At 34.4% G+C, this 17,000-nt stretch overlaps 2 protein-coding genes across 6 annotated transcripts in view; one reads left to right on the top strand and one right to left on the bottom strand.

The window, feature by feature from the left end:
• The window catches only part of LOC136848735 (E3 ubiquitin-protein ligase TRIM37-like), a 29,019-nt gene extending 27,939 nt beyond the window's left edge, over nucleotides 1-1,080 (bottom strand). Inside the window, exon 1 of one of the 4 annotated variants that reach the window (XR_010856107.1) lies at nucleotides 794-1,072. Coding sequence is in view for 3 of the 4 variants with exons in the window: in XM_067121279.1 (XP_066977380.1) it covers nucleotides 794-835 (42 nt within the window). In the remaining variant the exon portion in view is untranslated. Of the gene's footprint in view, nucleotides 1-793 lie in introns of all 4 variants that reach the window. The other 3 variants (XM_067121279.1, XM_067121277.1, XM_067121278.1) reach the window with 3 other exon arrangements.
• The window catches only part of Kap3 (kinesin associated protein 3), a 261,015-nt gene that overhangs the window by 222,625 nt on the left and 21,390 nt on the right, over nucleotides 1-17,000 (top strand). For both annotated transcript variants that reach the window (XM_067121283.1, XM_067121282.1), the window contains 8 exons: nucleotides 6,281-6,428; nucleotides 8,750-8,867; nucleotides 9,575-9,737; nucleotides 10,318-10,506; nucleotides 11,168-11,304; nucleotides 12,436-12,609; nucleotides 13,970-14,158; nucleotides 16,572-16,734. In XM_067121283.1, the coding sequence (XP_066977384.1) occupies nucleotides 6,397-6,428; nucleotides 8,750-8,867; nucleotides 9,575-9,737; nucleotides 10,318-10,506; nucleotides 11,168-11,304; nucleotides 12,436-12,609; nucleotides 13,970-14,158; nucleotides 16,572-16,734 (1,165 nt within the window). In that variant the 5' untranslated portion in view covers nucleotides 6,281-6,396. The remainder of the gene's footprint in view (nucleotides 1-6,280; nucleotides 6,429-8,749; nucleotides 8,868-9,574; nucleotides 9,738-10,317; nucleotides 10,507-11,167; nucleotides 11,305-12,435; nucleotides 12,610-13,969; nucleotides 14,159-16,571; nucleotides 16,735-17,000) is intronic.

Raw genomic sequence — 17,000 nt, 5'->3', positions numbered from 1 at the left:
TAGTTGTCCACTTGCCCCTCATTTTCCTTACAGTAAAAATGCCAAATTGACCAACATGCAACTAGCCTGCTTTTGATATTAAATTTTGTGTAGCAAGAGCTTAAAGTATCACAGGCTAGGATTGAATTAAAGGTCTAAATACCCAAGTGAAGTGGAAGAAAAAAAAAAGATGGATATTAAAAGGATCAGCATATCCTCTTATAAATAAACATTGGCTCCCATATCTTACTACTACAATACCAAGGTAGGTTAGCCTTTTGTGCATAGGCTAACACCAACACTCCAACATCTAAGCTTTATGTACTGAAGTCTACCAAAGGCCCTAAGCCTGTTTTCTACATGAGGTGGGAGGCTGTAGGCTAATCAAGCCTAGGCTGTAGCATAATCTAAAAAATGCATTTCCTAGGTGTGACAGCCTTATCTGCCAAGTTATTTTTGCTTATGCTAAGTTAGGCCTAAACATTTTCGGGAGGCTAGTAACTTGGTAGGCCTTTACCGGACCTCGTAAACATTTTGTTTTACTCAGAGTTAAACGAGACAGTTTAACGGACCTTGCTTGGGCCTGTTCAGACAAAACGGTTAACCAACTTGACAAGCCAACAAAACAGGAGGCTAGGACAGCCCGTTAAAGACCGTATCTTACGTTACATGTTCTTCATAATATAACCTAATGAATATAAATATATCCTTTAAAACAATTACTCTCGTGACAATCACAAAATAACTGGCAAACCTGCCACAGCGAAAAGAAATCAGGCAAAAGACGACGTTTGTTATGGTCATGAAATCTCACCTCATAACTCGACTCGTCCACTTTCTTCTCTCGAGCAGCCATGATATCGACGTCCTACGGGATTATCTACGAATTCAAACTCGACGAATACACACATTCGACACTGCGGTAACTGAAAGCATCACTGGTCTCCATGGGGAAGACCTCGAACGACGAGAATAATCACAACCGAAAAGAAAACTTCGCCATCCACCTTGCCATCTCAGCTGATGATGATCCTCTTGTTTATTGAATTGCCTTCCAGCGTCGAACTCCTTCCTCCGAGGTCACAGAACTAGCGAAAATGCAGCGTTGCAAAGGGCTTTTGTCGCTAAGAGATAGCCAAAGTCCATTGAATAGAACCCGTGCACGGGGGTAATGCCGTCAATGCACCTCACGCGGTGCACTGTAAGCATTACTTAAATTTCTTTGCAGCGTCCCTGTGGCCCTTGGCTGCAGCCCCTGTCATTCCTTTCATTTACCTCCTTTCATTCACTCGTCCATAGTACTCTCTACCCTCTCCTAAAAATATTGTTTCATAGTGCAACTGCTAGATTTTCCTCTTGTTGCACCTTTAGAACCTTTTTACTTTCAATTTCCCTTTCAGCGCAGAATGACTTAATATGCCCCAGTGCTTGATCTTTGGACTAAATTTTATATTCCATTCCGTTCCTTTGAATATAACCAAAACTAGCGACATTCGTCAAATTTTAGCCAAAATCTCGCCTCTTTGACCTGCCTCGAGTATTTGTAGAAATTGCCCGTGTTGAGAAAGCTGGTATAACCTACAAACGTATTTTTTGTTTTTTTTTTGCTTTTGCTTGGAAGTCTCTCACCTTCTTAAACCAGTGGTGTATCATAACAGGTTCTTTGTTTCTAAACTTTACATATTGTGTTTAGAGTGTTTTCCGTTATGTCCAACAGTTACATGGCGTGATGTCTGAGTTGCCGTCGAAATGTAGCAGACTAGTTGGATATCTTCTGACTCCTTTTTTAACATTATTAACCTATATGGTGCTTGTTACTTTCTTTCCAAAAGAACTATTGACTTTCACATCAGAGAGTCTGTGAACTTCAAAGTCTAGCTGACACTAATTTCTCAAACGTGTTACATACTCTGATTCTTCTTTTGAAAAAATGTAATCATTTTTAAACATTCTCTCTTATATGTTATTTTTCCACTGATTTCCTTTAAATATTTAAATCCTTGTATCCCCCTTCGTGTCTTCTGCTTATGCATTTTTACTTATCATTACATTCGTGATGCTATATTTACCATTTGGCTACCGAGCTATACAACCAAGAAAGGGTTAGAAGACCTTGAAACCGCCAAAAAAAGCCCTTGAGAGAGCCATTAAGAGTATTATTTAGTACGAAAGGTTTTTCCTTATTTTAACGTGAAGGCTGTATCGTTCTTTCCTTCGGAATCGACTTGTAATACTTACCTGGAATATACTCCGTGTAATCGTGGTAAATGTAGGGGGAATAAAGTTTTATGAACGAATTGGTATAATAACATACTGTAGATTAAAGTACTTTGTTTGTTTATTTTAAATAATCATTTCGATTTCGTTTCATTTATTATAATGATCTGCGATGTAAGATGAGTCAAAAGTTCTCTAACTAGTAAGAGGTAGAAGCGTGATCATAAAATATTGCATATAATAAGTAACATCCAAAAGGAGCAAAGTATAAGAAAATGAAGGTGTAGAACAACTAATGTAAATATTGTATTAGAAGTCAGCCTTACAGCTTAATTCCTAAACACAGGATTATCAGCAGAGCCCGGAAGACTCCATAACTCATCATCGTCTTCACCCACGTCTATATTTGGAGACCTCCCTTTCCTCTTCCGCCCCCCCCCTGGCCATTTAGTCCCTCTTGTGGGTCTATATGGTTACTTGTAAGGTTAAAATCCCAGGCACTCTACAGTGTAACGTCATGTCTACTCATCTTGATAAGGATGTCGACGCTGTGCAGCAGACCTGGGTTCTAGGGTGGGCAGGTGCCCAGGACCCCCCAAAAATATGTCAACCTATTCTTAACCACCTTAATTATGCCCGAAGTATTCGTCGTCACTTCCATGCGTTTTGCTGCATTTGACAAATACTGCAGCAATTTTAAGTTCTGTAACTGAAATTGTAAAGTTCACATTCTTTCAGCAGCTTACCACAAGGTATGTTATTGTTCCGGAGAGCAATGCATTATTGTCTTTTATAGTAACTGACAAAAGCATATCAAATAAAAAGTTATATATTTTCCAGTACAAGAAGTTATGTTCATCGGTTGGTTACTGTATATTCTGTAAATTATTGACTGACGCTACGGTGCAAACAAAGAGCGGCATTTCACGCACTGGCATAAGGCCAGCTTAATCATCTACAAATAACAGTTGGTGTTTCTCAGTCCCTTGTTTACAATTACGTGTGGAAGGTCGAGGAAGTATCTGACAATTTCTCATGATGATGACAATAAAAGAATGTTTTCGTGTAAGTATGACTTTAAGAGGTAAGAACACTTCAGTAGCGAAAGGAGGCTAGAGTTAAATATATATAAAAAAGTAGTCACAAGGCATTTAACAGAAAAAAGACGCTTAGTGTTTGGTTATATGAATTCTACATAGACACGAGGGACATGCTTGTGACGGAGGCCTCATTATGACTAAGTATATCAAGACTGACTCAGTAACCTATCATCTGTACCTTTGGCGTGTGTTCGATAGCATTACCAGGACTGTTTCTTGAAAACTTTATTGCTAGATTTGTTTATTAAATATTTAGATAAATTATGTTACACAGGATTTTTTTTAGCATGGAATTACTGATATTTTTATCATAAATTCAGCCCTTAAAAACCTTAACATTTCACGCAACTATATATATATATATATATATATATATATATATATATATATATATATATATATATATACATACATACATACATACATACATACATACATACATACATACATACATACATACATACCGAGAGAGAGAGAGAGAGAGAGAGAGAGAGAGAGAGAGAGAGAGAGAGCCCGCATGTGTAGTTAAATCAATAAAGATTTCCTGCCAATCACTGACAGGTTTGAGAGGTCTCTTGATCGAGGTACAATTTACCAGTGATGAACTTCTTGCAAATTTTGGATTTGTTGGATAACTGCAAACTTTAAAATCAGATGACACTGAAGAAGCACTGGCTATTCTTAGTTGTCAACTACAAGAATAATTTGGATGGGTCTGTTTTTGATGAACTGACCCGATTCTCTGACGTTTCAAAGATTTTAAAACAAGAAAGGGACTGAATAATTGATTGCTATCATGTCCTATAAACACTCGTCATTGAAAAAATGCCAATGACACTTTACCCAGTGTTAACAGAATTTTTCATATTGATCTTGTTTCGACACAAATGAGTATAGCAGTGAAAGATCACTCGGTAGCATGAAATTCCTCAAGAACAGACCACGGACAGATTTAGACATGAATGGCTTAGCAGCCTAACGAACGATAGTGAGCATCAAATAAATACTAAACGTAATTTGATTTTAGCAGCGTTTTTAAGGATTTTGCTGTACAAAAATGCTGACCGTAAATTGGGAGGTAGACCATGATTTATGTGCACTAATTTCACTTACGTTTAGCTTAAAAAAAATTCTAATGATAACCATAATCCTTCTTGATTTCTTTTCTCAGCTAGGAATGCCCTCAGTGTTACAGTCCTTTTATTCTTCTTAATTTATTCCCAATATTTTCTATCTCTGATTTCTGTATGATTGAGGAAATTGTCTAACTGAATATGCAGTTGAATCTCACTTGTCCTCCATAATTTTAATTCTAAAAAAAATGAGTCCATCCATTTGACAACATAGTTATGTACAAACATTTTCAAGGCATCCGCATTTGAATGCTTTTTTACGACAGCTATATTTATTACGCGTAGGTTCCCATTTTCACAAACATTTGGGATTAGACGGGTTATCATAGCATTCGTTAGTTATGACGTTTTTTATGTCAAGCTTCTCTGCATCTTTTTTCAATCTGTTATTATGCATTCGACTTTTCTCCGTTTGGTTTCACTTATTTCCTGTCAATCCAAATCATGAAGTCTCTTAGTATGGCCTTTATTTTGCACACGATAATTAGCATCAGGATTGTTTATGGCCAGATAGAACTGCTTATTATCTGCAATACATAAACAATCAACTCCACCTGGTATTCCACGTAATAAGGGTTTTTTTTAGGCAGGGCTATAATTTTCGATGTGCGCTTAAAAAGCTCTGGAAGTCAGGTACTTGTAAAACGTTATCTCAATTACCGGTAAAACACTAAGTTAAAGTTTAGTAACATTAATGTTGCGCATTTATCATTGCTTATGTATTTCAGATTGTTTAGTACACATGAATAATAATTATCTGTTAAATAAATACTCCTTTCAAGAATGTCAATGAACTACTGCTGCTGTTTCAGTGATTTTCAATAGGAATTCTGAGTTAGATCATTCTTAACGATCTTGGATGCTGTTTACACAAAAAAACTCTTGAAAGTTGGTTTTGAGAAAAAAATCTATTTTCAACTGGTTGATAATTACCATATACATTTTCGTCATGAAAGACACTGTCAAACTTATTTGTCATCTCCACTTACTGGAAAGGTCATTGCTTTTTCTTTTTCCTATCCTTTTGCATACCACATTAGTGTATTTTTCTCCTTTTATATATATATATATATATATATATATATATATATATATATATATATATATATATATATATATATATATATATATATATCATGCCTGCCCTATGAGCCTACAGAGGTCCAGGAGGACCTTAACTTTAACTTTAATATTATATACAGTATATATATATATATATATATATATATATATATATATATATATATATATATATACATATATATATATATATATATATATATATATATATATATATATATATATATATATAATGTATATATGTGTGTGTGTGTGTGTGTGTGTGTGTGTGTGTGTAAATGAATGACTGAAACTGATTTTACGCCAAAGTTTCAATTTGCAGGAGGCAATGCCCCATTTCATATTGTTTTGACATCATGAGGTGATATATTAACAAATACTTGAGCTTACTGTGGGACTATAATTATCAGTAAAGTAACTTTAGGAATAGGTCTATAAAACCATTCATCGATATTTTGTCATTTTTTCCAAATGAGAATAAGTCACTGAATGAGACAGAATACAATATAATGTATACAGTATAAAACAAACCCAATAACTTTGCTGCCAGTTATGGAAACATTACTTGCAACATTTGGTGCCGTTAACCACTAAATAATTGTGAGATTGTTATGTTACCTATCAAAGTACATTTATAAAAATAAAAGAATTATTTCAAAATTTATGAAATTATTACAGTCAATGTTATCTGAAAAAATTATGACGAAAAAGTGTTAAAGCATAATGGAAAGAACACACCCAATGTTTGTTTTGATCAATTTTATTTGACAGAAGCTGCCTGGAATGCCTACGACGGGGAGCAGAAAACCCCTGCAGTAAAAGTCAGCGATCGCACTCCATTAACTGTGCTTTTAGAAAGACAAAAAGGGGCTTTTCAGAGCAGCACAATGCAAGTCGAAGATGCTAGATACCTGAAAAAGTAAGTATGATTTTAGTTTAGTATGAAACTCGAGGCGAAAGTTATCGTTGTAGCCTACAATAGCGTAATTTGGAACAGTAAACTAAAAAGCTAGCCTATTTATTAACTTGAATGGCTTGGTAGGTTCCGATGTTTTGTTACTGGCATCATATTTATAAAAAATATACCAAGGCCAATCAGCCTAAGCTAGTTATGCGAATTTGGATGCCTGTATCTCATTCTTAGCCTACTGCAACTTAGGCTGTGCTCTCCCCTTGGAGTGACCAGGTTACAATATAGCGTAACTTAGTGCCCAAGATCTTTCGCCACATAGATGAGCAGTAAATGAGTTTCATTGGGATAGGTTTGGGTAGATCTAAGTAATAGATACACTGCGGGTATTTAGCGAGAAATGGCAGTTTCTTATGGTATTTTGGTTGCTTATTTACAATTTAACGTTATTTTTTGGGGGTCGAATGTGATTAACTAGTAATTAACCCCTGAAGTCCACCCAACAAGGGGTTTCCATACGCGATCTGCACAAGACAGAGCATGGGTATGTCTATTTGGAACGGCTCATATCCTGTCCGGCAAGTGCAGTAACTTCTTAACGTAGGGGTACCGCCCCCCCTGGGCCAGTACTAAACACGGCGAAGGGACATTCTATTTGGTCGACAACAGACAAATGCACCTTCAGTATCAGGAGCCCTAAAAGTGTAGAAAAAACCAATTTCCAAGGTAAAAACAGGCATGGAGCCAATACTTAGAATTACCTAGGTTTGTAATAGAACAATTTCTGCATATCATTTGGCCTTCTAGTAGTGCATCATAGGCCTATTCTGGTGGTACATTGTAGAGACACCAGAAGCTGAGCAGAACTGGCTAAGGGAGTATGCAGTGAGGTATGTGATATATCCTGTCTCTTCTCTCCAGTGTATCATCTGCGTATGCTTTGTAGCATATACAGTGTGTTTTTATTTATTTAAATATTTTTTTTTTTTTAGAAAATATGGTGAAAATGCATAGAATATCAGGTATTGCCTACCAATGTCACACATGGTAGCAAATGTTTTTTAGCTTGACTAATATTAATCATCAAATAAAAGCATGGTTGGTGAGTATTATTCATTGTAATATATAGTAATGTTTTAAATGATTCTTTTACTTAACAGAGCACTGTATGTATTTCTTTTTTTTAGCTAATTCCACTTCGGATTCTCTTGGTTCCATAAAAATGTACCACCCTTCTTATTTTCCAGATTTAGCGTAGGTAAGCTGAATGTAGCTTGAAAAAAAATCTTGCTAGTATCAGAGATGTTGTAGCACATATTCTAATAGTTTTAATATGGAGCAGTCACTCAGTCCTGTGTTTTTTTTATCATCCAATGTAAATCTTGCTCTACTTCAGGTATAGGCCACCATCAGAAGTGTAATGTAACCCTTTCACAAGAAGGCTACCCTACCTTCTCATTTAGCTGCAGTATATTTAAAATTTTCAGTTTGGTAATTCTAGTGTTATCTTAATAACTGTCTGGTAAATGGTCTCCTTGTTATATTGTAAGTGTTAGAATAAAGAACAGGATTTCTGAATTGTCTGTGCTTTGTATTCATTCTATCAGGAGGGACACTGACAGTGGAGCCTCTGCAGTAAAACCAAAGGCAAACTGATTAGTGTTTTATGTTATGCTTCCAGACCAACCCTGTTGCACTTAGGAATCACTTCCCTTAAAAATTCTGAATGCCTAAGTTCTTTATGATGTTACTCTTGACTTTGAGCATTTTTCTGCATAGCACGTGTTTGTTTTTATCTTGGTGTTAAAGATTGTATTAATAGAAAGGGAATTTTGTCTGCCTAAAGTCGCAAGACTTGTTTCTTAAGTATTATTCCCTATCAGAATATTAGTTGGAATTATGAATAATATTAATGTAGTGGAAGATAATGTGTAAATTGTGATAAGTTAATAAATCCCAAGCTTTATTATGCACAAATCAGTATTTGTATCACATTTATATTCATTTTAACATGAATATAAATGTGTGTAAAAACAAATAACATTAGTTACCAGATTGCCAATAGCATTACAATTCTCCATCTCTCAGTGGTAGAATAATCAGTAACTTTATTCATGTATAGGCAGTGTTACATTTTTTCAAGGACAGTTTGAGTTCTGCAACTCTTATTTAGCATATTTAGTTGTGTACTTTCCTTTACATACATACATAGACTGTGAAGGCTATGTTACATACAGGTCTGTATTGTAGAAAACTTTGTTGAAATCTACCCAGTCATTAGGTTGTCAAGTTTATTTTACATTTTTTCACCTTTACATTTTTATTTCCAGAAAAGTGAAAGTTGGATCTTTAGATGTTCACCCAACAGAGAAAGCACTAATAGTTAATTATGAGTTGGAAGCAACCATTCTGGGGCAACTTGGAGATCCCATGTTAGGTGACAGAAAGGTATGTATTAAATATCATTTATAGATTTGTCTCGTTTAAGAAACGCTGTTTTTATGATTATGATAAGAAATTAATGTTATTTTCAATAGAGTGAATGTTTCACTGACTTACTGACAAAAATTGGATGACTTATCTAAATACGTATTACTTCTTGAATATATTTTATGTGGTTTTTAAAGATACTACATATGGCTAGTTATGAATGTCAAGAAGAGACTGACTGCTTCGGAATTATGTTGTTAGGATTGTTATTAAGAGCTGACTAACTATTGCAAAAATTTTAGAAATGGTTTTGTACCAGATTACAGTAACGATTTTTACTGTCGACTCCAGCATCAGTAGATGTGCACGTTAATGAGTTTCAGAGCCCAAGTTTACACCCGTAATATTATGGGGAAAATTGTCTCAAAAATGTTGACTTAGATTACAGTATAATGTATTTGTAGTTGAACAGTAGAACTTAATTAATATACAGTGCACTGTAGCTGTCTTTTTGTTTGAATTAATTAATACCCAGCAAGTATTTCCAGCATTTAATCTAAAATAAAATTGCTGGTGCTTATTTATCTTGTGTCATAGGGAGACATTGACACATGGCATCCTAAAAGCTGTTTAGTGTGCTGATCAAAGTCTCAAGGTTTACTTGAGATGACATTAAAATGACATCAGACATGATTGTTTGAACACATTTTTTTTTTTTTTTCCAGGAATGTCAAAAAATCATACGTCTAAAGAGCTTAGATAGCAACACTGATGTTGCTGCTCTAGCGAGAGAAGTTGTCGAAAAATGTAAATTGATTCATCCTTCCAAACTGAGTGAGGTTCAGCATCTCATTACCTACCTGCTTTCAAGAAAAGAAAGTGGCAAAGGTAAGTTTTTCTTCTTGTGTTTTACTTAATTTATTGATGACAGTGAGTAATGTTGTTTTGAATTAAAAGTGTTTTTAAAAAGTCAATAGAAATTTGTCTCTACAGTATTATCTGTGTGAAAGGTTTAGTAAAGCACACGGTATTTGGTGCTGGTACCTTAATTGCTTTGGTAGTATATGCTATCAGTAGTATATGTTATGCGAACTCACAGACAATTTTATGCCAAATTCTGTAGTTTATTATTAACTTTATTATCCACATGTGTTTAAAATAATCCACTGAGTTATTCATATACATGAATAATTTCTCAACTGGAGAAGGTAGTGGTCTGATTGAAATACCATATCGGTAATTCAGTACAGGAAGTTTCTGTTGATATACAGTACTATTAAGTATTTTATAGCCAAGGTGTATAAAGAACATATCAAGGAAAAATTGCGATGTTTTCATTGCTGTACTGTAGTATTCGCTTTGGAAACGGTACAGATTTAATAGTTATTGTTCATATTTTTATGTAATTTTATATTGTGTTAGGTTGGTCCTTTTTAGCTTGTTTTCTGAAGACTTGTATATTTTTTAGAAGTCCATGTGGGTCTTGAACATCCTGTTCCAAATATTCCTGATGGCATGAATGAGCAAGCAAACTTAAATGAGTTGGAGTCATACATGGAAATGTTATATGAAGACATGCCTGAAAAGGTCAAGGGAGCCTCATGTATTTTGCAGCTTGCAAGAAATCCTGATTATCTTGAGGAATTATGTCAGAATGGTAAGTTTGCCTTGTAAGTTATAAGCACTTAAGATTTAGTAATACTTTAAATGGTTCATTGAGTGTCTGCCGTGTTATATCTTATACCAGGGTGAAGAAGAATTATCATTGTCTTTGCAAAATACTTTTAGTTGGCAATTATTATCATAGACATAGAAGTAACTTTTTTAAGTACTATATTGTTAAACCTTTTTGTTGATTGTTTATTACCAAACTATGAGTTTCTTGTGCCTTACACAGCACACTAAGTGGTACCAAAGGTTCTGTACAGTGTCCTTTTGGCCTTAGCTACATCACTTTATTTAACTTTAATTACTTTATGGATTTCATGTATTTTTATCCATTCCCTTTGGTCTGTGCTTACCCATTTGTTCCACTACTTAAACATTACCTTGCTCAAATTTTTACCACTTATTTTCTGAACAGATTCTATGGGTAAGCCATATATGAAGGGCTTGATGGTCTCATTAAACTTTCCTTGCTATAATATCGAATAACACTTGAGCTTAATGCAACAAAAGCTGATATTTATTTTCCTTTGAGAATCATTTTACTAAAAGTATTTTGTTTGTTCCAGTTCCTGATTTAATGTTTTTTAATTTCATACAAGGGTCTGCAAGGTACTGATTTACTAAAGGACTGTTTTTTTCCCACTCTACAGAAACTGTTTTAGGAGCTTTGGCAAGAGTTTTACGCGAGGATTGGAAGAAAAGCCTTGACCTGAGTTACAATATTGTCTACACTTTCTTTTGCTTTTCAGTTTTTTCAAATTTCCATACAGTTATTTCACATTTCAAGGTAAGCATGACTCAGAATTATGGAATACATAGTGTGAAGGAGGCTGATAAAAAACAGGAACTCCATTGAGAAATGGGCAAAGCTGTGCACAAAAAAGGTCTTAGTGTGGAAAATCCCTAAAAATGAGGCATAATGATTATTATAATGTTGTTATAATTGCAGAAATAGGATGACATAGCCAATAATAATAATAGAACTGCAATAATAAAATTACAGTATGTAAAGAAAGTAGATAAATTGGGTCTATTTCAGCATATTGGAAGAGGATTAACCTACCAAATTGAGAAAAATTTCTTGAATTGTGGTGATGTTTCATTTCGGTTATTTCATTTTAAAACTTTTTTGTATCTTTCTCCAAATTTTAAAGAATGGAAAGTCAGTCTCTCTCTCTCTCTCTCTCTCTCTCTCTCTCTCTCTCTCTCTCTCTCTCTCTCTCTCTCTTGTAAATGCAGTATTTTATTTATCACACGACAAAAATTCATTTCCAGTTTGTGACATATTTAAAAATATTTATATAGTGTTACTGTATTTGTAAATTGTGCATACATGTGAATCATGCAGAAAATGAAAATGAAAACAAAAGCTTTGTTTTCAGGCTATTGCAGCAAACCTAATTTTGTACAGTAATTACTGTATATTGTAAAACTGTAAATGAATTGAAGGTGTATTGGAAGAATTTTGTACAATTTCTGCAACAATATGCATCGTATGGCTAAATCAACTGAGTGGATGTCTGATATATATGAATAATAAATGATGGGAGACAATTGACCTTTTTCATTTTAATAAGCTCAACTTTATTCTAACTTTTAAATCATTACAGCCTAGAGCAAATACAGTAGAATATTCAGTGCTAGATGAGACTTTTGAAGCTTTTAGGTTTTAAACTGGGTGAAGATTTATTTATCTGAAGCAATTTACAGGATTTTCTAGTAATTATTAGTCTTTTGATTAAAACGATTTTTTTCAAGGAAACCCCATTTATATTAGAGAAGCTTGAGTTTGTTGTATATGGTTAATATTTGAAATTTCTTGAGAATTTATGGAAAATTTGGATTGATTGAATTTTTTGTTTTTCACCGGATGATGTATTTTTGATGACAATAATTATAGTTGTCTTTATATTCTTAGATTGGGTCTTTGTGTATGGATATTATTGATGGTGAACTTCAGCGTACTGATCAGTATCGAGAACAGCTGACAAAACGTAAGAAGGGAGATAGCAGTGGTGACCCAAGTAAGCTGCAGCAAGATTATGAACGAAACTTGAAGAAATACCAAGCTGTTGTAGCAAAGCAAGATCAGGTAAAGTTGATCAAGTTTATCTTAGAACAGGTAAATGTTCATGTGTATGTATTATGTGAATAACGTTGTAACTTGTCCCTTCATTTGTTGGTCTCGCCACTTTTACTAGATGGAAGTAAGTTTTGTGGAATTTTATATTATTCCAGTGCCAATTTCTGTCTTGTGTAATTTATGTATGTATGGTACCAGTTGAGACATTTTATGCTGCAAAAAAAATATAAATTCACACTTTGGAGATTACTAGGATCTGTTGCAGTAAGAAACTACAGTAATGAAATTCGTGCATTAAGTGAGCACTTTCACAGATTTATAAAAAGTTGACATAATGTATTGTATATATATATATATATATTCAGTTTCTTATGATTAATACTGGATACTCTACCCAGTACAGTAGATTGTGTTTGTATGCATTATATTTTGTATGTGTAATCAGGATAGGTTGCTCACAGATTTGAACAGAATTGTATAAGGTTCTCGTCTAGTTAAAATTTTAAGCCGACATCTGCGTAGTTGAGAAATGTCATGTGATTTACTTAAGTAGATATTATATCCATCATAGGGCTCAGTAGAGCATTAAAAAAAGGATTTTGGCAGAAATAGAAGATTTAATGAGGTAGGCTTTGTTATTACTGCTTTGTTGCTGTTGTTGCTTGAAATACTGTTAGGCCAAAATACAGTATGTGTTTAATTTATTTTTTCTCAAGATTCTGGTTTCTCATACATTTCCATTTAATTTGTATGATTATATACTTTATCAAAAGTGCTGTGCTTACACTTTATTCATGCTTAAATGGATTCCTAGCAAATGTAACACAGCGGTGGTAAAATACATATAAAATGTTAAGGCCAATGCATAATTTCTTGGAATAAAGAAAGCCTGTTAAAGTTATTAAGCATAAAGATGGGAAAAATTTGAGGTCTTGTAGATTGTGATTGAGCCTCTGCTTACAGGCATCCTCTTTCAATATCATGGAGTGTTTGCTTTCAGTCCCCAGAATATTGTAACCTCTGTCTGTCTGTTAATACTGTTATTTAGAAACAAGGGGACAGTTTACACTTATGCTGGCCTCTTACCCAAATAAAAGAAAAGTATCAAGTATAGGGCTAATGCTTGCACTCTTTGAAAAGCAAATAGTTCATAAAATGTGCAACAAAGCTCAGCTGTCAAGTGCAAGAAGCAAGGGGGTTGCCAAGAGGCCCGAAATCCTTTGAGAAGTACTGAGCTCTTGATATACTTCTGATTACATTTTCCAGTAGTTATTAAAAAACTGTTTGAAAGGAGAGTAACACAGTACATACTTAATAATGTGTAATTTTCAGTACTTGCATAATAATGTGTAATTTTCATATTTTACAGGTTTTGCGAGTATGTACATACTTGTTGTTAAATATAGCTGAAGATATAAGAGTTGAAGAAAAGATGCGAAGGAAAAACATTGTGGGTCTTCTGATTCGGATGCTTGAAAGAGAATCCCCAGATTTACTGTTGCTTGTGGTGTCATTCCTCAAGAAACTGTCTGTTTACATGGAGAACAAAGATGATATGGTACTGTACTATGTTGCATTTGAACTTGGCTAATTTTAGCGATTGTTTTTATACCTAATGACAATAAAATTAAGTTCATACACAATTGCAAACCATGTATTTTATACTTTTATTTGTCAGTATCATAAAAAGTAGACCATTGAGAGTACACTTTTCTTGTGACATTCTATTGATGGTGAGCAGTTCAGGATAAAGGGGCTAGTTACTGCCACACGTAGTACAGCCGTTTATTCATTTGTTAGTTTAGATCTGGGGTGGAATGCTATTCCTGTCTCCACAGTTCTTAACTTTAATATTTCCCATGCAGTTCATTATTATGATACATCACTTACTTGTTGTTAATGCTTTTTGCCTATTCTGTTTTGATGTGAAGGAAGATAGCTTTGTTGGCATTCGGTTTACATTGGCCCTACTTTTGTGCATTTGTGAATCGTGTGTGGATTGTTGAATGATTTTCAATGTCACTGGCATTTCTATTGGTTTTAGTGGCAAACAAAAAGCAGTTTAGTGTTACTTGTGCTAGTCATAGATGTACAGTCACACATCTCTGATGACAATTGAACTGCATATGCAACATTGTTGATTATCAAGTAGCCACTTCAGGATTTTCACTTGGAGTAGCTAAAGCTCATCAGGTATCAAAGGTGGCTGACATCAATCATTTAGGCATAGGAAGTGTAACTTCATACTTCTTGGTCACTTAGTAGTTTAGAGTAGAACTGTACATTTAAGCGGTACCTTTGACAGAGTTAATCGCTAAACCAGCTTAGCTTCCAGTTCCACATGGCTGACAGATGATGTTTTCATACTTACAGTTGTCCCTGTTTATCTTGCGCCTGATATTTAGCATCCATCGTCCTACACATGACAACCCTGTCTCAGACCGTCATTAAAAATTGAGTAACTTCATTCCATGTTCTATCATAAAGCTAGTCCTGAAAATTACGGGACTTTATCCCCTACAAATAGTACAATGTGCATGGAGGTTACATACATAATAAAGGTTCATGATGTGTTTGTAAAGAAAAAAATAATGAACTTTTGTTTTTATTTGATCCAGTGAAGAGAAAAATGAGTTAACTCAACCAAAAGTAAATCCAGAGCTCTCTGTTAACCTTTGGAAGTGGTTAATTAATTGTTTTTGGAGCTGAACAAAGAAAAGACATGCATGTTCATGTCTTTCCTTGATTATAACCTTTATGAACTTTGTTCTTTTTGTAGCAGACAAAGTCATGTAATTTTCAAAACCAGCTTTGTGCAGGTTTGTGATGGGGTAATCAGTCCTGCATTGGATGAGATCATCTAATATCTGACTCAAGCTTTATGCAGTTTGGAGACCAGTGCTCATATACAGGGTTAAGCAGGCATGGTCAACAAAGGAACTTAAGCTATGTCATTTGACTGTTTATCAAGTTGGCACTACTAATATTCAACTGTCCTTAGTGTTTCATCCGACAGTCATGGAAGGTTTATTAGTCCTTGGCTAAGGCATCTCCTATCTCACCCCAAATCAGTGACAGTCTGTCTAGGGGATCTAAGGAGTTTGCTACTTGACTTATTCTGGTAAGGTTACAACCATGATGGCAGCTGTGTACAGGTTCACTTTCAGATGCATGGTTTTAGCACCTCCCAGTTTCCTAGGCCATTCCTGATACAGCTGTATTTGGATACTTTACTGAGAAAGCTTTTTTTTAATGCATTGCTCCTCAAAAGTGTGAGTAAGCTTTGGAGTAATAGAAATCTGCAATGTTCCTTTTATAATTGCATGTACCATTCACAGTAATTACACCCACTCCCAGAAAGCACCTACTGTAAATGGGGTGGAGCAAACTCTGAGCATGTGTAGAAAGGATAAACAAAATGAACAAAGTAAAAAGAAAATTCTCCTCAATCCTGGGTGGCTGAAATTAACATATGAAAGCATCATTACTTTGACAAATAGTGCTGTTTCAGTTAGATCATTTTTTGTCAGGTTTCATAAAGCATCATCTTACAATAACATTCTACTTATTTGGGCTACTTGCTCTGATAGCAGTTCCTTGGTCTAAAGGGTTACTGATACTATATGAGCTGAAAAGAGATAATACATGACAGTTTGTATTTTACTGAAATATTCTGACCAAAGTATCAAGAAGATTGTTGAAATTTGATGTTAAAAGAAATACAGTAAGTCCTTTTTAGCTTCAAGTTTCTTTAATGAATTAAAATAAATTGATCTGCTAGTACAATGCATTCAACCCCAAAAGAAACTACTGTAAGTGGAAAAACACCTAATAAATTGTCAGTAATTAAAGTATCTTACTAACTCGGCTGCCATTTAGTCTCATTATGACACATTCATTTATCTTGTTTTCATTATGTTAATCAAATTCTTCAAAAGATTTATTAATTAATTTGATATTTTCTTTTTCAGGCTGATCTCAACATTGTTGAAAAAGTCACGAGGCTGGTAAATACTGAAAACAGTGACCTACTTAACGTTACAGTGCGGCTTCTTCTCAATCTTTCATTTGATGCAGGCTTAAGAGCAAAAATGATCAAAGTTGGACTTCTGCCCAAATTAGTGTCAATTATAGGTAAACTTTTAACTGTCCTGTACTGTATTGTTATGCATACCTACATAAGCTCTGTGAATTTTTTTCATATTAACATTTTGATAAGTGTAATATGTAGCCCTGTGAATAACCAGCTGCATGGTGATCTGGCCTAATAATAAATGGCAAAATTTGACAAGTAACAAATGCCCATTAACATTACTTACAGTTGAACATTCAGGGTATTCACAGCTAACGGTAAATTGTGTACAGCTTCTAGCTTAGCTAAGCTGTAATTTAGGTTAAGC

The sequence above is a fragment of the Macrobrachium rosenbergii genome, chromosome 19, assembly GCF_040412425.1.
Source record: "Macrobrachium rosenbergii isolate ZJJX-2024 chromosome 19, ASM4041242v1, whole genome shotgun sequence".
Taxonomy (NCBI): Eukaryota; Metazoa; Arthropoda; class Malacostraca; order Decapoda; family Palaemonidae; genus Macrobrachium; species Macrobrachium rosenbergii.
This window is presented reverse-complemented; position numbering and strand designations above follow the sequence as displayed.